This window comes from Trachinotus anak, unplaced genomic scaffold (genome assembly GCF_046630095.1).
Source record: "Trachinotus anak isolate AG129_WGS33_773 ecotype Australia unplaced genomic scaffold, CSIRO_AGI_Tana_v1 ptg000045l, whole genome shotgun sequence".
NCBI lineage: Eukaryota > Metazoa > Chordata > Actinopteri > Carangiformes > Carangidae > Trachinotus > Trachinotus anak.
Genome location: NW_027273896.1, coordinates 444,953 through 466,489, shown reverse-complemented (window position 1 = coordinate 466,489; position 21,537 = coordinate 444,953). Strand labels below are relative to the sequence as shown.

At 45.0% G+C, this 21,537-nt stretch overlaps 2 protein-coding genes across 5 annotated transcripts; both read right to left on the bottom strand.

Annotated features, from left to right (window-relative positions):
• Positions 1–1,630: 1,630 nt before the first annotated feature.
• Positions 1,631–11,902, bottom strand: ccdc65 (coiled-coil domain containing 65). 4 transcript variants are annotated; one of them, XM_071473115.1, is made up of 9 exons: positions 11,178–11,899; positions 9,792–9,950; positions 8,442–8,609; positions 8,172–8,341; positions 7,351–7,501; positions 7,060–7,245; positions 6,417–6,635; positions 2,643–2,774; positions 1,631–2,533 (listed from the first exon to the last, which is right to left on the bottom strand). In XM_071473115.1, the coding sequence occupies exons 2-9, from the start codon at positions 9,918–9,920 to the stop codon at positions 2,231–2,233; spliced, it is 1,458 nt and encodes a 485-aa protein (XP_071329216.1). In that variant the 5' UTR covers positions 9,921–9,950; positions 11,178–11,899; the 3' UTR covers positions 1,631–2,230. The 4 variants fall into 4 exon arrangements, with proteins under 4 accessions (XP_071329216.1, XP_071329213.1, XP_071329215.1 ...); XM_071473112.1 differs by having other exon boundaries at positions 7,060–7,501; positions 11,178–11,902; XM_071473114.1 differs by lacking the exon at positions 11,178–11,899 and adding an exon at positions 10,842–11,170 and having other exon boundaries at positions 7,060–7,501.
• Positions 11,903–16,563: 4,661 nt separating this feature from the next.
• On the bottom strand, positions 16,564–21,305 carry LOC139615289 (adenosine receptor A2b-like). The gene is made up of 2 exons (XM_071473108.1): positions 19,545–21,305; positions 16,564–18,182 (listed from the first exon to the last, which is right to left on the bottom strand). The coding sequence occupies exons 1-2, from the start codon at positions 20,344–20,346 to the stop codon at positions 17,887–17,889; spliced, it is 1,098 nt and encodes a 365-aa protein (XP_071329209.1). The 5' UTR covers positions 20,347–21,305; the 3' UTR covers positions 16,564–17,886.
• Positions 21,306–21,537: the final 232 nt, after the last annotated feature.

Genomic DNA, 21,537 nt, shown 5'->3' with positions numbered 1-21,537 from the left:
TTCATATGAAAACACGACAGGGTTACAGCAGAGCCCCCACTGATGGTTATCATGTAATATTAATGGCTCTTTATGTTGGGACTGATAAGAACAATATCACATATCTGACAGTCAAGATAAAAATCACATCCTTTAATCTCTGTATCTGGGGACACAGGGAGGGAGATGAGGCTACACAAATCCACAGTGTCGGTCTGCTCCACCGGGCTGATCATCACATCTCTCTCTCAGCTCCACCCACCAGGACTCTTCCCGCCTCCTGATCAGCCGCTAGGTGACTGGTTTTCACTGTCGTTGGTCAGAACGTGAATCATTTCACCACAAACACATCCATTACTCATCAGTGATATTTTTACAGCCGCACCGCAGGTTAACCACGTTACTGGAGACTAAACTTAGATTTTTATTCCATGAAGATCTTAAAGCCTTGAAGGTAATAACAAGTGTAAATGTTATAGTGGTTTTTATCCAGAAAAACCACAGCTCCTCTGTTGACTTGTATTTCTTTACAGACCAGTCTGAACTGGTCAAACATGGCGGTGATGTTGATGAATCACAGCAACAGGCTGAAGCAACCAATGTGGCGTCTCTGTATATCTGTCTATGGTCTGAGCCTGTGTCAGTATGTGTGTTTCCTGGTTTTGGTATTTTAATTTGTTCTGAACTCCACAGTTTAAGAATTGTCGTCTCTCATTTTCTTTTTCTGCCAGTTGCTTTTCCAGGCTCGTCACTTGCTTCTTGTACTTCTGCTGCATCAGAGAGAGCTGCTGCTGAAGCTGTGACACCTTCAACGACTCAGAGTCATTTTTTTCTTGCAGTCTGTCTTGCAGCTCTCTCTGTTCTGGCAGCTCTTCCTCAAGAGTCTTGACTTTAGCCTGAAGACAGTCTATGGTCCGGCTGCTACAAACGTCTTTGTTCATCCAGAACTCATCAGTGGTCTTAACTTTATCTTTGAGTCCGTTGAGCTGCCACCGGAGGTATTTTTCTGATTGCTTTTTTTTTCTCTGTTGAAGATCGTATGTACACTGGTGGATCACACTTGTGTCTGTGGATCAGATCGGCTCCAACAGTTAAGTGCTGACTACAAACTGATGCATCAGTGTTAACGTTCTAATAAAGTCATTTATATTGTCGTAATAAATCCCTCACGTTTTACAACACTATAACTCATTTTACATTTGATTTCTTTGTTACATTTTGCTGGAAATATTCTGACTTACTAGATGAATTCACTGACTCATTCAGCAGGTGTGTTGCAGCTTGTTGTGTTTCTCTTCATCCTCCATCAAGTCCTCAGGCTCCAGCCTCACACACACACACACACACACACACACACACACACACACAGTCCTTGAAAGCAGGTCCACAGATACTGATCTGACACACTACAGCAACAATCCTGTTTGTGCTCATTTACATGTACGTTTTGTATTTTACAGGAATTGTCAGGGGTTTATTTCCTCACGTGCAGATGACCTCCCCTACTCAAAACACACGTGACTTATCACATGTGATGTGCTGTTTCACAATTGATACGTCACATGTGGTTTCATACACATGTGTGGTTTTTGGACAAATTCACAGTGGATTAAAAAAAAAACTGGAATCAAAAAGGACACTCCCTAAAACCTCAGATATCCATCTGTTTATTCTCATCAGGATTAAATATTAAAATGAATCCACTCACTGTGAGACCAGGAACTGTTCATGGTTACAAGATTGTCAGGTTTAAACAAATGTAGGCAGAGAAAATAAAATAAAAACACAAGGCTCTAGTTGTAACCCACAGCGGGTCAAACATCTTAATTAAACATTTTAGCAAATGAGATCACATTATCCAGTGAATGATGAAGAGGATGTTCTGGTTTTTTCCTCATGTTGTTTTCAGCGTTTAAAAAATAAAGTTTGGACCAGTTCCCGTCAGTGTCTCCACACTGCACACATCCAATAATTAATCGATTAATCAGGGAAAAACCAATAATCAGTCATTTAAATTATTGTGAACTGCAGCACAACACACACAATTATTATTGTTACGAACTCATAACATTATTATTGATCAGTTATTGTGTGTGTGTGTGTGTGTGTGTGCTGTGACTCCCTCTCTCAGCAGAGACTTTCTGATGTCATAAGTAAGTGAACCTTGAGTTCAAGTATTTTAAATGAAAACTGATTCTGAATATTGATCAGTGATCAGGTTTTCTGTATGACACTGTGTGTATCAGATGATTCAGGACGTTTTTGGAGAAGCTGAATGTTTGACAACTTGAATGGCCTTGGTGATGTGGCGGCGCCGGCTGGTGCCCGTTGGGACTGTTGTGGTCGGGGCCTGGGATATGGTGATTGGAGCATGGCGTGCGTGGAGAGCGTGGTTGCCGACGCTCATGTCGTCCACCTGCTGACGCAGCTGAAGCCTCAGCTGCTGGTTCTGTCGGCTCAGATCCTCCATCTGTTTCCTCAGAGCGAGTCGGACCAGCAGGGCCAAGCTGAAGCGCTGCGTCAACTGCTGCAGCTGTGGAAACTCAGACGACTCCTACAGAGAGACACAGAGCTCAGTGTGAGCCGTCTGTCTGTCCGTCTGTCTTTGTTTCCACACAGGTGCACTGCACCAGAGGAGACCTCAGACCAGAATCAGAGCCTACCTTTGCAGGTTCCTCCTCCTCAGTCACAGATCTGTGATTCTCTGCAGGTGATGACGATGATGACGTCAGGAGCTTTTCGTGCTTCCTCTCCAGCTTTCGACACATTTCAGCCACACGTAAAACCCTCTCACCCTGAAACACCGGAGCATAGAGACAACAGGTGACCCTCAGAGAAAATGCTGCAGCTGGAGCCAATGTTCCCTCTAATTTTCCATGTGTCTGGGCACACACAAGCTCCCTGAGCACACTGAGGACCATGGTGAGCAACATCAGATGTGCACGCTGTGGCCACACACCTGTATCACACCTGATCAACACCTGGGATCATAGCAAGTTACATGGCTTATTAAAAGAATCAAATTACAGCAGCAATTTCCATTCGTTTACTTTTAATATAAGTGATTTGGCCCACTTAAAATGAAAAGCACTGTTGTTAGCTCGCTAACTTGCACGGTGCCGCGGCGCATATGGGAAGGGCACCTACGTAAGCAATGTCAATGCTGTGATTGGCTGCGTAGAGTAAGTGAACTGTACCGTATCATTGGCTGGACATCTGTCACTCACTGTGTTACACTGCAGAAAGTTACTGAAAAAATTCTGTCGCCATGGCGCCGCGGATGCTGCCTCGGTGTGTTGGTGCGCATTTTTTCACCTTATTTTCTTTGTAAACCCAGTTTTCTGCTTTGGTTTCCGGAGCTCTTTCACCAGAGAAGAGCTCATTAATATCAGAGAAACAACTCCAGTGGATTTTTTTCCACCTTTCTCGACTCACCTGTGGGATTATTGGACATTTTGGTCAGAGGTCACTGACCGTTGCTCTCGCAGTGAAACGCAGGAGGAGAGGAAAACGTGCCGGTGCGCCTGCGCGTCTCCGCCGGCGCGGACTCCGCACACCGCTCCCAGGTATCTTTCTCTCCAAGGTGCGTTCACTGCCCAACAAGCTGGATGAACTTCAGCTACTGGTGCAGAGGAACAGAGACTTTTCCTCATCTTCCGTCCTGTGCTTCACGGAGACGTGGCTGTGTGGATCGATCCGGACTCTGCGCTGGAGCTGGCCGGCTTCCAGCTCTTCAGAGCGGATCGCGACACAGAGCTGTCCGGCAAAACCAAAGGTGGAGGAATCTGCTTTTATGCAAACAGTGGCTGGTGCAGAGACGTGACAGTGATCCTGCAGCACTGTTCTCCTGACCTGGAGACTTTCATCATAAACTGCAGGCCCTTCTACTCCCCCCGTGAGTTCACCTCAATCATCCTGGTCGGTGTTTACATCCCACCACAGGCCACAGCAGATACTGCGTGTGGAGCGGACCAACCCGGACTCCGTAGTTATTGTCCTTGGTGACTTTAACAAAGGGAACCTCAGCCACGAACTGCCCAAATACAGACAGTTTGTTAATTGCCCGACCAGAGAGGGGAACACTCTGGACCACTGTTACACCACAATCAGTGGTGCTTATCACGCCGTCCCCCGGGCTGCACTGGGCCACTCTGACCATGTCATGGTCCACCTGATTCCCACATACAGGCAGAAACTAAAACTGTGTAAACCTGTTGTGAGGACATGGAAGCAGTGGAGCAGTGAAGCCATAGAGGATCTGCGGGCATGTTTGGACTGCACTGACTGGGAGGTGTTCAGGACTGCTTCCAACAGTCTGGATGAGTTCACAGAGGCTGTGACGTCATACATCAGCTTCTGTGAGGACTGCTGTATCCCATCATGCACCAGGGTGAGTTATAACAATGACAAACCCTGGTTCACAGCTAAGCTCAGTCAGCTCAGGAGGCAAAAGGAGGAAGCTTTCAGGAGTGGGGACAGGGACAGGTTTAAAGAGTCCAAGTACAGGTTTAGCAAAGCGGTGAGAGAAGCTAAACGACTGTACTCTGAGAAACTTCAGCTCCAGTTCTCAGCCAACGACTCTGCTTCTGTCTGGAAAGGGCTCAGAAAGATCACAAACTACGAACCTAAACCCCCCCACTCCATTAACGACTTCCGTCTGGCCAACGATCTGAATGAGTTCTACTGCCGCTTTGAAAGACAATGGGACAAGCCTGACACTAACCTCCACATCAGAGCCACATCAGAACCCCCCTCCTCCCCTACCAAAGGAACGTCTCTCTCTATCCTGGAGAGAGATGTCAACAGGCTTTTTAAGAAGCAGAACCCCCGCAAAGCAGCCGGTCCTGACTCTGTCTCTCCATCATCCCTGAAGCACTGTGCTGATCAGCTGTCTCCAGTGTTCACGGTCATCTTCAACACCTCACTGGAGACCTGCCACGTGCCAGCCTGCTTCAAATCCTCCACCATCATCCCTGTCCCCAAAAAACCAAGGCCCACAGGACTAAATGACTACAAACCCATTGCCCTGACCTCTGTGGTCATGAAATCATTGGAGCGCCTTGTCCTGTCCCATCTCAAATCCATCACTGACCCACTCCTGGACCACCTGCAGTTCGCCTACAGAGCCAACAGGTCTGTAGACGACGCCATCAACATGGCTCTCCACTTCATCCTCCAGCACCTGGACTCCTCAGGGACCTATGCCAGGATCCTGTTTGTGGACTTCAGCTCTGCCTTCAACACCATCATCCCGGCTCTGCTGCAGGACAAGCTCTCCCAGCTGAGCGTGCCTGACTCCACCTGCAGGTGGATCACCGACTTCCTGTCTGACAGGAGGCAGCACGTGAAGCTAGGAAAGCATGTGTCTGACTCCCAGACCATCAGCACTGGATCCCCGCAAGGCTGCGTTCTTTCTCCTCTGCTCTTCTCCCTGTACACCAACACCTGCACCTCCAGCCATCAGTCTGTCAAGCTCCTGAAGTTTGCAGACGACACCACTCTCATTGGACTCATCTCTGATGGCGATGAGTCTGCCTACAGGTGGGAGACTGAGCGTCTGGTGACCTGGTGCAGGCAGAACAACCTAGAGCTAAACGCTCTGAAGACAGTGGAAATGATAGTGGACTTCAGGAAGAGCCCAGCCCCACCCACCCCCATCTCCCTGTGTGACTCCCCCGTGGCTACCGTGGAGCATTTCCGCTTCTTGGGAACCACCATCACACAGGATCTCAAATGGGAGCTAAACATCAGCTCCCTCATCAAAAAAGCTCAGCAGAGGATGTATTTCCTGAGGCAGTTGAAGAAGTTCAACCTGCCAAGGACTATGATGGTGAACTTCTACACCTCCATCATTGAGTCCATCCTCACCTCCTCCATCACCATCTGGTACGCTGCTGCCACGGAGAGGGACAATAACAGACTGCAGCGTATCATCCACTCTGCGGAGAAGGTGATTGGCTGCAATCTTCCGTCCCTCCAGGACCTGTACACCTCAAGGACTCTGAGGCGTGCGGGGAAGATTGTAGCTGACTCCTCCCACCCTGGACACAAACTCTTTGTGACACTCCCCTCTGGCAGGAGGCTGCGGTCCTTCAGGACCAAAACCTCTCGCCACAAAAACAGCTTCTTCCCGTCTGCTATTAGCCTTATCAACAAGGCTAGAGAGCCCCACTGTTGCTGATCAATTGCACCAATCACCAGAAAAAATTCCTTGTATGTGAAAACATACTTGGCAATAAAACTGATTCTGATTCTGATTCTGAAAAAAATGTTATTGCTCTCATTAATTTACAGTTTATGTTGAATTTTATTTTATGCGCTGTATAGATTTTCTTGTGCGCTGAGAATGTGTGAGCAGTGCGCGATTGCGCAAGTGCACAGCTGAGAGGGAACATTGGCTGGAGTGCCGCCTGCAGACAGACAGTGACAGATTTCACCTTGGCGATCACCGCGTGCAGTTTCTTGGTGGCGTTGCTGCTGTGTACGGTGAGGTGGATGAGCTGCTTCCTGGCTGCTGAGCGACCCTGATCGAGCCGCTGGCGAAGCTGGTCAGTCTTTTTATCCACCTCGTTGCTGGAGGCCATCAGCTCCTTTTCCTCTGCCTGGTTTTCTGTCTGACTGGAGTTCAGCTTCACCCTCAGCTGAAAGACAGAGTCCTGACAGAGACACAGAGACAGAGACACGTCCTGAGGGACAGCTGGCGTTAAACCTGTGCTGAACATGCAGCAGACAGAATACTCTATCATCCAGTCCACGAGGATTCTGGAGAGACCTTCAGAGACTGTGTCTGTGACTCGTGTAGTGATAACACATTTTATGTCAGGGAATCAAACCTGAAAACTTCTTGAGCTGCTGTTAAACACAGACTTGATTTCAGTCATCAACCAGAAACACATTCAAACAACCAGAGACTCAGGACCAGGGGACAGGAAGTGATGACATGTGACTAAGGTCCAGGTTTTAGGACTCAGTTCTGCAGAACTCTGTATCAAACACAAATGTGGCCCTGAATCATATGTTTTAAATCAATATGATATACAGAGAACAGCTGTAACAGATGTATACTCCCTCTGCACTGACCTGAAGACCTTTAACCTCCTTCATTTTTTCAGCTAATATCTGAAAGTAAAGCTGCTCTCTGACAACCAGGTTTCCCACTCTCTCTTTTTTGTTGTGGCAGAACTGCAGAGCCTCCTGGATCTCAAGTCTCTCCTCCCCCAGTGTCTCCTTCTCCTTTAACGTCTCCTTCAGCGTCTCTTTGCCATCCTGGACAGTGGGAGGAAGTGACAGGAGACAGATGTCAGAGACTTGGTCAGGACTCCTGTCACGTATCTGGCTCAGGGAGGTAGGGGAGCTGGTTCTGTGAGATACCCTCTCCTCCACAGTGCTCTGGTACGCTGCAATGGCGTCACCGTACAGTCTGAGGATTTCCTCCATCACTTCTCTGTGTTGCTGCTCCACAGTGAGCGCTGCGTCTTCAACATCAGCTCGCTGCTGCTGAGAGTGAGCCAACATCTGCTTCCTGAAACACACACACACACACACACACACCGTTCACACCAACAATTAGTCTTAATAATAATAATCCATGATGGGTTTGGTGACATCTAACCAACATCTAAACCTGATTTCAAATGTCCAAATGTCCACCTCCTGGACCTGCAAACTTCAGTCAAATTGTGCTTTTGTAGGCACTCTGTGTCTGTCTGTAGTCGTTTTGTGTTTGTTTGTGGTCATTTTGTGTCTGTTTGTGGTCGTTTTGTGTCTGTTTGTGGTCGTTTTGTGTCTGTCTGTGGTCATTTTGTGTCTGTTTGTGATGTTTTATGTTTGTTTGTGGTCGTTTTGTGTCTGTTTGTGGTCGTTTTGTGTCTGTTTGTGGTCGTTTTGTGTCTGTCTGTGGTCATTTTGTGTCTGTTTGTGATGTGTTGTGTTTGTTTGTGGTCATTTTGTCTCTTTGTGGTGTTTTGTGTTTGTTTGTGGTCATTTTGTGTCTTTTTGTGATGTTTTATGTTTGTTTGTGGTCATTTTGTGTCTTTTTGTGATGTTTTGTGTCTGTCTGTGGTCACTGATTAAACGCTCTTTGCTGATGTCATACTTCACACAGGTGCTGTGATGTTTACTCGGGGTGGCAGTGATGTGAAGTGATGGTGACTGTTCAGTCTGTAGGGGCCGCTGTGGCCCCTATCACTGACCCCTCAGACTTGAACCTGGAGCTCAGCTGCTGCATGCTGCTCTCCCAGTGCTGCTGGACAAACACCATCCGTTTTTCATGCAGAGCGCACAGTTGCTCCAAACGCTGCAGGTGAACGCGGCGCTCCTGAGCCGACCGGCGCTCCTTCTCCTGCAGGTCACACGCCAGGTCCTGCATGACAAACAAACAGGAAGTGATGTAGTGTACCGAGAGTCAACAGGTTAATGTCATTGTGAGGGCCTGGTTGAATCTCACAGCAGCAGCGGCTCACCTTGATGACGCTGTCCAGGCCCTCCAGCTGCCTCTCAAACGTCCGACTGAAGATGGTGATTTCCTGACGGAGCTCAGGGTCTCGAGTCTGACGGAGAATCGCCCTCCAGCTTTCATTCAGTTTCCGCAGGTTCTCTGCAGTGTTCTTCTCCTCCTTCTCCAACTTGTCCTGATTCACAGAGAGTCAGACAGTCTGATGATAATGATGGAGGATCACAACCTGTTCAATCATCTACTTGACATTTTGTTTGGCTGCTTTGTTGATTTGTCCACATGTTGAGTTGAAACGACTTATTTCACGACTTCACGAGTACTGACAGGAACTAGGAAACGAGATCACATCTCTCCTGTGTTAGCTTCTCTGCATTGGCTCCCTGTAAACTCCAGGATAGAATTTAAAATCCTCCTCCTCACCTACAAAGCCATTAATGGTCAGGCACCATCGTACCTTGGAGAGCTTATAGTTCCCTATTTTCCCAATAGGACACTTCGCTCTCTAAATGCAGGTCAACTTGTGGTTCCCAGAGTTTGTAAGAGTAGAATGGGGGGCAGAGCCTTCAGCTATCAGGCTCCTCTCCTGTGGAACCAGCTCCCAGTGTGGGTTCAGGAGGCAGACCCCCTCTCTACCTTTAAGATCAGGCTTAAAACTGTCCTGTTTAGTAAAGCTTATAGTTAGGGCTGGCTCAGGTATGTCCTGACCCATCCCTTAGTTATGCTGCTATAGAGCTAAACTGCTGGGGGATTCCCATGATTCACTGGGCGCTCTCTCTCTATTTCTGTCTCTCTCTCTCTCTCTCTCTCTCGATGACTTCATGCCATTAACTTTGTATTTTTTTTTCTCTCTCCGTAGTTTGTGCTTCTCCTCTCTCTCCCTCTCTCTGTCCTCATTCTGGAGCAGCAGGATCCAGATCCACCACTACTCATCTTTACTATTAACCACTGTTACCTGTCATTATTATTGATAACACCATTACCTACACAGCTGTTCCTGGTCTCTCTCTCTCTCTCTTTTCTCCTCTCTCCTCCCCCCACCCCCCCTTTTTTATCTCCTCCTAAACCCAACCGGTCCAGGCAGACCCCCCCACCCTGAGCCCGGTTCTGTTGGAGGTTTCTTCCTGTTAAAAGGGAGTTTTTCCTCCCCCCTGTCACCAAGCGCTGCTCTCTGTGGGAACTGTTGGGTTTTCTCTGTAACAAAGTAAGGTCTTGACCTGACCCTGTAAAGAGCCTTGAGATAATGTAGATTATGATTTGGTGCTATACAAATAAAATTGAATTGAAACAGGAACAGCAAACCTTTCCCTTCATTCGATCATTGCACCTCTCAGTAGTGAGGCTGAGATTGATGATTTACCTTTAGAAACTGAGTGAGTGTCTCCTCTCTTTTCTTGGCCATCTCCTCCTCAGCCTGAGCTCTCTGCTGCAGGAACTCGCTCCTCCCACCACTTTTACCTCCTCCACCTTTCTTGGCTTTCTTCGGCATGGCCCCTCCTCGTCAAACACGGTGTTTCAGCTGTCAGGCGTCATAGGAAGCAGAGGGACACAGGGTGTGTGTGAGGGGCTGAGGGGGGTCAGGGTGACACTTGTTTCCTGCAGTAGTGATGATGTGCAGTACTACAGTGGCCTCAGAAAGTCCTCAGTTCACTCTTTGATTATGTTTGTTTAAAATGAGTAAATCTACTTGTTTGGTAACAAACAATCTCCCACCCTGATCTGTGTTGACAGACGTTTTTTCCTCCTGTTTCCTTTGATTATCCTGCAGATGTCTCTATCCACCTGTGGTAAACTGATCAGACTCACACACCTGTGTACAGGAGCTCTCGCAGGCAGATTCTATGACACAGTAAAGTGTGTCTGAGGCCACTGTTAACCTGTCTTCACTACCTGTGTCTGCAGGTGAGTGTAGACAAGAAATGAACTAGAGCTGAAGCCATTAGATGATTTATTGATTAGTTAATTCATAGAAAATTAATCTCTGCAAATATTTTTCACAATCAATGGAGGAATTCCTGAGTGTAAACCTCCACATCAAACTAGACATTTTATAGACAAAATCATGATGAATGAACTGAGGAAATAATAACCAGATGAATCCATGACCCAGCCCTGTTCTGCACATTCATTGGCTGGTTTGCTGCCTCTCATATACAACAGAGACACAGATGTAACAGGCTGCACCAGCATCTGAACACTGTCTCTGTTTCCCACTGACACCACCACCTCCATCCTTCCAGAGAGGTCACAGCTCCATCAGCTCCATCAGAGATGATGTTTTACAGTGATCACAGAGAGGCGGAGTCAGAGGTTCAAAGTATGATGTGCTGTGAAGAATCTGAACCAGGGTCCACACAGACCAGGTCTGTGCTTCTCTGTCTGCAGGTCAGCTGCTCCGGAGGAAACTCACCTGGTGGTTCCAGGTGTTGCACAAGGATAAAAGCCAGTGAGATCATTAACCTAGTGAGGAGTTAAAGACGTTTTCGGGTGCTCGGTAACACTGGATCGTTTTCTGTCTCTCACTCTGCTGACATGTTGGCTTCAGGTTGAGTTTCCTCCACATATAAATCTGTGGGACCTGATGGATGCAGTCTGAGCTGAGGTAAAACAGCGTTAACGTTTATTCATTTACACGTTTAGACGGGAATTTAACGTCAGGCTCTCCGTCACCGCCTCCTGGTATTTAACGACACTTTACGATATTTAACGAATTTAACGGCACCGTGTGTAAAGTGTTTAAACTCACCTGTGAAGACTGAGAGTAAAACACCTTCAAACCTGTCGGACTTTTTGCAGGCAGCAGCAGTAGGCGGTGTGTTTGTCTCCGGTCTCCATAGCAACCGCTTCTGCTCACACGTCAGACCGTCATGTGACTCCTGCTGTTATTCATTCAGAATCAGAATCAGTTTTATTGCCAAGTATGTTTTCACATACAAGGAATTTTTTCTGGTGATTGGTGCAATTGATCAGCAACAGTGGGGCTCTCTAGCCTTGTTGATAAGGCTAATAGCAGATGGGAAGAAGCTGTTTTTGTGGCGAGAGGTTTTGGTCCTGAAGGACCGCAGCCTCCTGCCAGAGGGGAGTGTCACAAAGAGTTTGTGTCCAGGGTGGGAGGAGTCAGCTACAATCTTCCCTGCACGCCTCAGAGTCCTTGAGGCGTACAGGTCCTGGAGGGACGGAAGATTGCAGCCAATCACCTTCTCAGCAGAGTGGATGATACGCTGCAGTCTGTTATTGTCCCTCTCCGTGGCAGCAGCGTACCAGATGGTGATGGAGGAGGTGAGGATGGACTCAATGATGGAGGTGTAGAAGTTCACCATCATAGTCCTTGGCAGGTTGAACTTCTTCAACTGCCTCAGGAAATACATCCTCTGCTGAGCTTTTTTTATGAGGGAGCTGATGTTTAGCTCCCATTTGAGATCCTGTGTGATGGTGGTTCCCAAGAAGCGGAAATGCTCCACGGTAGCCACGGGGGAGTCACACAGGGAGATGGGGGTGGGTGGGGCTGGGCTCTTCCTGAAGTCCACTATCATCTCCACTGTCTTCAGAGCGTTAAGCTCTAGGTTGTTCTGCCTGCACCAGGTCACCAGACGCTCAGTCTCCCACCTGTAGGCAGACTCATCGCCATCAGAGATGAGTCCAATGAGAGTGGTGTCGTCTGCAAACTTCAGGAGCTTGACAGACTGATGGCTGGAGGTGCAGGTGTTGGTGTACAGGGAGAAGAGCAGAGGAGAAAGAACGCAGCCTTGCGGGGATCCAGTGCTGATGGTCTGGGAGTCAGACACGTGCTTTCCTAGCTTCACGTGCTGCCTCCTGTCAGACAGGAAGTCGGTGATCCACCTGCAGGTGGAGTCAGGCACGCTCAGCTGGGAGAGCTTGTCCTGCAGCAGAGCCGGGATGATGGTGTTGAAGGCAGAGCTGAAGTCCACAAACAGGATCCTGGCATAGGTCCCTGAGGAGTCCAGGTGCTGGAGGATGAAGTGGAGAGCCATGTTGACGGCGTCATCTACAGACCTGTTGGCTCTGTAGGCGAACTGCAGGGGGTCCAGGAGTGGGTCAGTGATGGATTTGAGGTGGGACAGGACAAGGCGCTCAAATGTCTTCATGACCACAGAGGTCAGGGCAATGGGTCTGTAGTCATTTAGTCCTGTGGGCCTTGGTTTTTTGGGGACAGGGATGATGGTGGAGGATTTGAAGCAGGCTGGCACGTGGCAGGTCTCCAGTGAGGTGTTGAAGATGTCCGTGAACACTGGAGACAGCTGATCAGCACAGTGCTTCAGGGATGATGGAGAGACAGAGTCAGGACCGGCTGCTTTGTGGGGGTTCTGCTTCTTAAAAAGCCTGTTGACATCTCTCTCCAGGATAGAGAGAGACGTTCCTTTGGTAGGGGAGGAGGGGGGGGGTTCTGATGTGGCTCTGATGTGGAGGTTAGTGTCAGGCTTGTCCCACTGTCTTTCAAAGCGGCAGTAGAACTCATTCAGATCGTTGGCCAGACGGAAGTCGTTAATGGAGTGGGGGGGTTTAGGTTTGTAGTTAGTGATCTGTCTGAGCCCTTTCCAGACAGAAGCAGAGTCATTGGCTGAGAACTGGAGCTGAAGTTTCTCAGAGTACAGTCGTTTAGCTTCTCTCACCGCCTTGCTAAACCTGTACTTGGACTCTTTAAACCTGTCCCTGTCCCCACTCCTGAAAGCTTCCTCCTTTTGCCTCCTGAGCTGACTGAGCTTAGCTGTGAACCAGGGTTTGTCATTGTTATAACTCACCCTGGTGCGTGATGGGATACAGCAGTCCTCACAGAAGCTGATGTATGACGTCACAGCCTCTGTGAACTCATCCAGACTGTTGGAAGCAGTCCTGAACACCTCCCAGTCAGTGCAGTCCAAACATGCCCGCAGATCCTCTATGGCTTCACTGCTCCACTGCTTCGATGTCCTCACAACAGGTTTACACAGTTTTAGTTTCTGCCTGTATGTGGGAATCAGGTGGACCATCACATGGTCAGAGTGGCCCAGTGCAGCCCGGGGGACGGCGTGATAAGCTCCACTGATTGTGGTGTAACAGTGGTCCAGAGTGTTCCCCTCTCTGGTCGGGCAATTAACAAACTGTCTGTATTTGGGCAGTTCATGACTGAGGTTCCCTTTGTTAAAGTCACCAAGGACAATAACTACGGAGTCCGGGTTGGTCCACACACAGTATCTGCTGTGGCCTGTGGTGGGATGTAAACACCGACCAGGATGATTGAGGTGAACTCACGGGGGGAGTAGAAGGGCCTGCAGTTTATGATGAAAGTCTCCAGGTCAGGAGAACAGTGCTGCAGGATCACTGTCACGTCTTTGCACCAGCCACTGTTTGCATAAAAGCAGATTCCTCCACCTTTGGTTTTGCCGGACAGCTCTGTGTCGCGATCCGCTCTGAAGAGCTGGAAGCCGGCCAGCTCCAGCGCAGAGTCCGGATCGATCCACACAGCCACGTCTCCGTGAAGCACAGGACGGAAGATGAAGAAAAGTCTCTGTTCTTCTGCACCAGTAGCTGAAGTTCATCCAGCTTGTTGGGCAGTGAACGCACCTTGGAGAGAAAGATACCTGGGAGAGGTGTGCGGAGTGCGCGCCGACGGAGACGCGCAGGCGCACCGGCACGTTTTCCTCTCCTCCGGCGTTTCACTGCGAGAGCGACGGTCAGTGACCTCTGACCAAAATGTCCAATAATTCCACAGGTGAGTCGAGAAAGGTGGAAAAAAGATCCTCTGGAGTTGTTTCTCTGATATTAATGAGCTCTTCTCTGGTGAAAGAGCTCCGGAAACCAAGGCAGAAACTGAATTTACAAAGAAAATAAGGCAAAAGAGTGCGCACCAACACACCGAGGCAGACATCCGCGGCGCCATGGCAACAGCATGCACAGCACTCCAGTGTCCTGGGAGACCTGCTCTGCAAAAATTATAAACAGCTGGAAAAACAGGGATAAACATCATATCTATGAGTGTGTTTAAGATAGCTGAAAAGGTGTCCTATTCATGGAATATGTATACAGTATAATGGGATAATGGAATAACATTAAAAGCAAATGTTTTTTTTTATTTATTTTTTTTTAGGTTTTTATGCCTTTATTATAGTCCAGCGGAGACTGACAGGAAAGGGGGTAGAGAGAGAGGGGCATGACATGCAGGAAAGGGCTGGGAGTCGAACCGGTGACCGCCTGCTAGGAGCTTCTTGCGCTCACCATGGTACGCACCCTAACCACTCGACTACCGGGCCGCCACTTAAGGGCAATTTTTTTTTTCTTTCCAAGTATGTTTTGACATTACAGTACACCAATGTCAGGCTTTCTGTGTCAGGGGGAATCCCAGGTGGACTTTGCAGCTTTGACAAGTGCCTAAAAGGTTCACGAAAATCCTCACCTCTCAATAAAAATATTACCTTTTTTTAACTTTACTTTATTCTGAAGGACTTGCATCATTAAGGCATTAAATCCACTCAAAAGATAAAGTCAGATTTTCTTTCCTATCAAGTCCTGTACACAATCCTTGATCATAACACATCAATATGAATTAATAAAATATAGTAATTTTAACAGTTTTCTTGCAAATGATGTTGAGTGAAAAGCTATAAAATTTATAAACCAGATAAGTTGTTGAATACTGTATGCTTACACCTGCTTCATATCAAAATTTCATAAGCATCATATCACAAGAATGAAGGAAATATGTCTGTTATCATTTCTCTCTCACCTCATTCTTTGCTAAAACAAATTTTGTGAAACTACTTGTAGTTGCTTCACAAATAAGTTGTTGGCCTCATATGTATACATACACCTGTTGTTCTGTTGTTCATCCTTTGGTAGAAACAAAACCAGACACACAATCAATCAAATTTGTACCCATCCATTTATGCAGAAGCAGCAACCTCTGATGATATTTTCAATAATGTCCTTTAACTCCATACCTCTGGCTCAACCTGTTATCTAACATGGCACTGGTAGGTAGTAATTAGCATAATCAAATTCAAATTATTAATCTGAAGACATTTCATCAGATATACAAGTCAAGTCAACAGTGAGTGCAAACATGATCAAAACCCAATGACAAGTCAAATTTTTGTGCATAGACTTACTTAAAGATAGAATTTTTTTTTTTTACTTGGTTACACTTGGTCATCTAATCCTGTATGCTGTTTGTTTGTGTTAGAATAATACATATGTAATAATAGATAGGTAATAAATTCAATTCATGTTTCATATTTCTGCAAGACAAAAATGCATGCACGAAACACAAGGAATTGTGCATTCCACTTCCATTTCCATGAATGACAGCAAAATAATCTATAAGTAAGAAAATCAAATCAACAATATCTACTATAGACATATGTCTCTCTCTCCCTCTCTCTGTCCTCATTCTGCAGGTCTCTCTGCCTCTGGAGCAGCAGGATCCAGATCCACCACTACTCATCTTTACTATTAACCACTGTTACCTGTCATCATTATTGATAACACCATTACCTACACAGCTCTTCCTGGTCTCTCTCTCTCTCTCTCTTCTCTCCCCTCTCCTCCCCCTCCCCCTCTTTTTATCTTCTCCTAAACCCAACCGGTCGAGGCAGACCCCCCCACCCTGAGCCCGGTTCTGTTGGAGGTTTCTTCCTGTTAAAAGGGAGTTTTTCCTCCCCCCTGTCGCCAAGCGCTTGCTCTTTGTGGGAACTGTTGGGTTTTTCTCTGTAACAAAGTAAGGTCTTGACCTGACCCTGTAAAGAGCCTTGAGATAATGTAGATTATGATTTGGTGCTATACAAATAAAATTGAATTGAATTGAATTGAATTGAATGTGCAGCATAATAAAGCAGTGATGTTCACTGGAAGCAAACAACACCATTTTGTCTGATAAGGTAGAGCAGCTTATGTTGTAACAGACTGCCAGAGCACTGAACAACTTTATGAGATTCTTCACTGTTCTTTCGACAGGTCTGTTTTGTTCTTTAGGAATGTGTTTTGTAGGACAACATGCATGACTTTGAAAATTATGATATAGATTGATCAGTAAACAATTTTCTCTTTAACTTAATTACAATTCTGTAATGCAATAATGTGCTTTTTTTTTTTTTTTTTTTACTAATTATACATTTGTAAATATTGAACTAAATGAAGACATGATTCAAAGGCATAATGCTTTATTTCATAGATCCATAAACTAATACATTATCAAACTTTATTTGTTCATTCTTCATAATATTAAGAATTCAGAAACATAACAAAATGTATATATACATAGGTCACTATTAAGTCGTTCTCCTCACATAATTTTACTTTATAGTTTCCATTTAGATGTTATCTGGTGCTCAACACATTTGAACAATGTCTGCAAGTTTTTGGAGAGGGTAAGCATTTGCCAATGCTCAACCTTTAATGATTGTGACACCAAACAGCAACCTCAAGACTAAAATAACTTGCATAAAACAATTTTGAACTTCTGTTTGGATGTTTCTAGACAACTGTACTCTTGATCAACTTTAAATCTAAACCAACAGTCACCATGACAGGAAACTTTATACAGACCAAGATGGCATGGGCATTACCATGTTGAATCCATACTGTGGCAGACGATACTGAGAGCAAGATTATGGGCCTAATATCTCTACACAAACAACCACAGCCTCAGAAGTTACCCAAGTTATCTTTTGCCAGCACAAATGTGGTGACCCTTCTGCAGTGTAGCTGCTTAATTACTTTCCCCTTGCATACACTGAAACAACGTGACTTAAAGGTTAACTTCTCCCAGCTGTTATATGCCAAGGTCTTCAACACACAGTTTAAACTGAAGAGATAGATGGCCTCAATTCTTCAAAGTGCTTATAATCAGAAAGTGATGTTAATTCACAAATGTCTCATATGAATAAAAGTCTAAATATTAATTTCTTGTGATGAACTAATAGACTGACCTCAAGTGTTTGAAGTAAAATTTGTTGACCTCAGCGACAAGTCTTAATATGCAATGGATGACACTATTAAAAGACTGATTATATAGCAGTTAGCAAAATAATAGTAGGGATTTCTGACAAATTTGATGGCTAACTATAAAACAACTAAAAGGTGGATTAGAGGCCATCTCTGACAGTACATCAAATCTTGGTAACACTGCGGGCATGAGAAAAACAAAAAATCCAAATAAGTTATACATCAAGCCTGTGTTCCAGTCAACCAAACACTATTTTTAGACTGAAAATGGATAGAAAATAAAAGTAAGAAAAACTCAAATAAGAGACTGTGCAATGATTATTTCAAATACCCCCCATCATAGTCATTGTATTAACATTGTAATCCATGTGAATCATTTCTTACCGATGATACCTTCTGTAAGAATATATCAATAACTTAGCTTCAGTTGACCAGCTCAGCCAGACAATATTAGACAATTTAGAGGTCACTGACTATGTATTTTACCATGCCAGTGGTGCTCTTCGGGTGCAAACATCCTAAGCTAAGGTCAACAAGGTGCAGGTGGAGGATACACTGGAAGAGCGCTCATGGACAGTGTTGTTGTTATCCAGAATTCCTGACACAAACTGTGTTTTTGAAGTGTTGCAGAACCTGAGGGTGCCAGCCAGTTTGGGGCAAAGGGCCTGAGTCCACCTCTGGAGGACGTGGTGGAATTTCCTGCGGAAGCTTCGGTTTATCCAGAAGTAGAAGATACAGTTGAGAAAACCGTTGGAGGTTGGCAGCCATACCACCACAAACTCTATCCACTCTGGTGCACTCCTACCTGAGACTGCTGTGGAGCGGAAAGCATGAGGACTAAACTAAGGCAGGCAGTAAGGCACAGAATGACAACAACAGAGACAGCTGAACAACAAAAGTGGTTCACCTTTTGTTGACCTTTTTAATTAAAAGCTAACAAACAAAACAAACATTCTAGCTATGGCTGGTCTATGATCACCCTCAGAGATGTAAATCTTTCTCCTGAGGGCAATAACCTCAACTTAACATTTAAGTCTAGATCTAAAAGTACAAAATTAACTGATAGATATGCTGGAGTGGACGCAACCACTTTAGAGTGTCATTTGGACAGTACCACACTTTGAAGTTAAGACTTTCAGCTTCATTTTGCAGATATTTTCATCCATATCAGATGAATGACAGGCCTCTTTGGAAAAGGTCTTCACTTCTAAAAATATTCAGCTTTGACTCCACTTTTACTGCAAGATAGCACATAGCTGGGATAAATGAGAAAAAGTAAAAAAAAAAAAGGTCTGAGTCATAAACTGACCTCTAACCTCTGAAACCAGAAATTTGACTTAAGCATAAATCATACTGCAATCTCAGTAAACCCCTGTTTGAACTTTGATTCATGTTTTCCCTGTCCACAGATTTAAAATGTGTCCCAAAACAGCTTAAAGCTAAAAAAAAAAATGCCATATGCCATTTCCTATATGTGCCTAAATAGCCAGTAATTTTGCAGTTTTTAGTCACTGGGTCTACATCAGGAGCTTTAATTCTAAAACCCTAAACTATCCTCTATACTTGAAAAACCTGGCCACACAAAAACTGTCTTGCAAGTTTTTCTATATTTCACAACAGTCAGTGCCATCCAGTTTAGTTATACATGGATACAGGATGAATTAGCTACAATATTCTCTTATACAGCATGTATTGTTTGTATACAGCAATAAGATTTGACTTTCTCCAGATGAATCTTAGCTGTTTACACTGATGCATAAGCAACACACACACACACACACACACACACTTTACATTTTTGGAGTAGTCAATCCTTTTGAATGCATAAGGTCTTCTTTTCTTACATGTATGCATTTAGATTTTTAATTGCACGTTTGGATCATGACATGCATTTACTTAAAGTTGAACACCTTTGTTTTTGTTGTGTTATTTGAGTAAATATATCAGAGATAAGCCAAAATGTGGTAAATGTGCAGACTGGAGCCAAACAAGAGAGATACAGGTAAATATGAACCTTTACCATAACGCTAGGGAGTTTTTGTCTGTTCTGAAGTCTTAAATTTCTATTCATGTAAATATTCCAACCAACCAATAAATGACTGGCCCTTTCATGCCTTTTTTAGCTCTGCCTTTAAAGCGCTTTCTTTAAAGGTTTATTCCCACTGGTATTGCTTACCATTGTAGATCATAGCTGCCATGCAGGGTGTCCAGCAGGTGTAGTAGGCTGCCATAACTGGCACAAGCACTCTGGATGCCACATTGTGTGTGCTGCGACTCGCACAGTCGTATTTGCGCAGTTTCAGTCTCTGCTTCTTGGCAGCGCACCACACTCTCAAGTTTGCGTATGTCATCACGACGGAGCAGGGGAAAAATATAAAACATGTCAAACTTAAGGAGTATCCAACATTTGTAGAGTAGGATGGATTGCAGACCAGTGATGCAGTAGAAAAATGAACCTCAATAATGCCATCTGGAAATGATATTGGCGACAGTAAAACGGGAGGGAAGCACCAGGAAAATGCAATCAGGAGCAGAGTCCTTTTTCTTGTCATCAGAGATGAATATTGCAGCGGGTAAAAAACTGCAATGTACCTCTCCAGGCTTATTGTAGCCAGTGTATACATGCAGGTGGAGTAAACGGTGGCATTACAAAAAGCAACGACATGACAAAGAGCATCCGGCCCTTCAGTGTAGTCCTTTAGCAGACTCACACAGAGATTCAAGGGCATGATCAGCAGTCCAAACGCAGAGTCTGCAGCAGTAAGAGAAAGGAGAAAGTACCGAGAGTTTCTTGACCAACCAGCCACGGATGAAGTAATAACCAGGAGAACTGCAACATTTCCCAAAGTGATCATCACGCCCAAAACGATGATTACGCTCACTTTGACGGACCGGTGAGCCAGCTCCTGCAGTCTCAGAGGGTCCACTCCGGAAGAATTGGAGTCGTCAGGAGTTGAGAAGTTAAGTGTTGTATACATTTTTCTTCACAGTGACATGAGTGCGACCTGATCATAAGTAACGTGAGGCAAAAATAGACAGATAAAGTGTATGAGCAAAGATGTGAGGTTACATCGGTTGCAGCTTGTATCCTTTCACTGCCATCGCAACAATCAGCAACACACCTGCAGCAATTAGTGTTTGGCGGTATCCCAACTACTACAGCGGCCTCTCTCAGAAACCCACTGCAGCACTATCAGTTTATTTTACCCATAACATAATCTATCTATGATTTAAATTAATCTTATGACGGTCATTTTGTAAATTGTATAATGGGTCTTTCAATTAGCTCACAATGTATCTAAAATATGATAAGGTAGGCTATAGGTAATCTTGACATAGTGATATAATGTATAACATACTGAGAGGGTCCAACTTACTGTATCATTACTGAGAAATACTCACAATGCATATGCTGAAAATGTGAATTTCACTATGAATTAATGTGTCAGTGCATTTGTTTATAAAAAAAAAAAAGTGTCGATATACTAATGTATGCATACCTGTGCATGTGGTTCTGTGTACATAGTTTGTGTATTTGGTTGTGTTGTGAGTATTTGCGTTGTGTTTGTATATTTGGTATTGTTGTGAGTATTTGCCGCACATATGTTGTCAAACTGATGAAGAATTTTTCTGAATTTGTTTGTGTTTTGCCCATTTGCATGTGTTTTCTTAAATTGCAGTGCCATGAGCTCTTAGGGCCACCTTAGTGCAGGCTTTTTAGATGCAAGAGGATTCTGCCAAATCTAGTTTTATCCATTAGCACATTAAGCCAAGTTGCTGGAATAAGACTGTGTAGAAGCTCTGGCCTGTATGCTCTCTCTGTGGCTTTATTAATTACAATTAACAAGACTGTTTCTACCCTGCTGGGCTTTCATTGCATGAAGTAAGGTTGTCTCACTAATTGGCATTAATAAAGGTGCCATGTATGTGTTCAGTCTGGCCTCTACAGTACATTCTATTAAGAATTACATGTATCCGATATCTCTCATAGATAGATAGATAGATAGATAGATAGATAGATAGATGACTTTATTCATCCCCGAAGGGAAATTGGTTTGTTACAGCTGTCCGGTGTATTATAATACAAAATATACAATAGAATAAAATACAGAGGTAGACAGAAAGAAATAAAAATACAGAATGGCAGATATAAATAATAATATACTATG

Coding starts and splice junctions, on each gene's coding strand:
- ccdc65 (XM_071473112.1), bottom strand. CDS start 9,920: ATGCCGAAGAAAGCCAAGAAAGGTGGAGGAGGTAAAAGTGGTGGGAGG. Junction 7,502..8,171: donor TCCAGGTTCAAGTCTGAGGG/GTCAGTGATAGG, acceptor TGTGTGTTTCAG/GAAGCAGATGTTGGCTCACT. Junction 2,534..2,642: donor AGGAGGAGGAACCTGCAAAG/GTAGGCTCTGAT, acceptor GTCTCTCTGTAG/GAGTCGTCTGAGTTTCCACA.
- LOC139615289 (XM_071473108.1), bottom strand. CDS start 20,346: ATGTATACAACACTTAACTTCTCAACTCCTGACGACTCCAATTCTTCC. Junction 18,183..19,544: donor GGCAGCTATGATCTACAATG/GTAAGCAATACC, acceptor TCCGCTCCACAG/CAGTCTCAGGTAGGAGTGCA.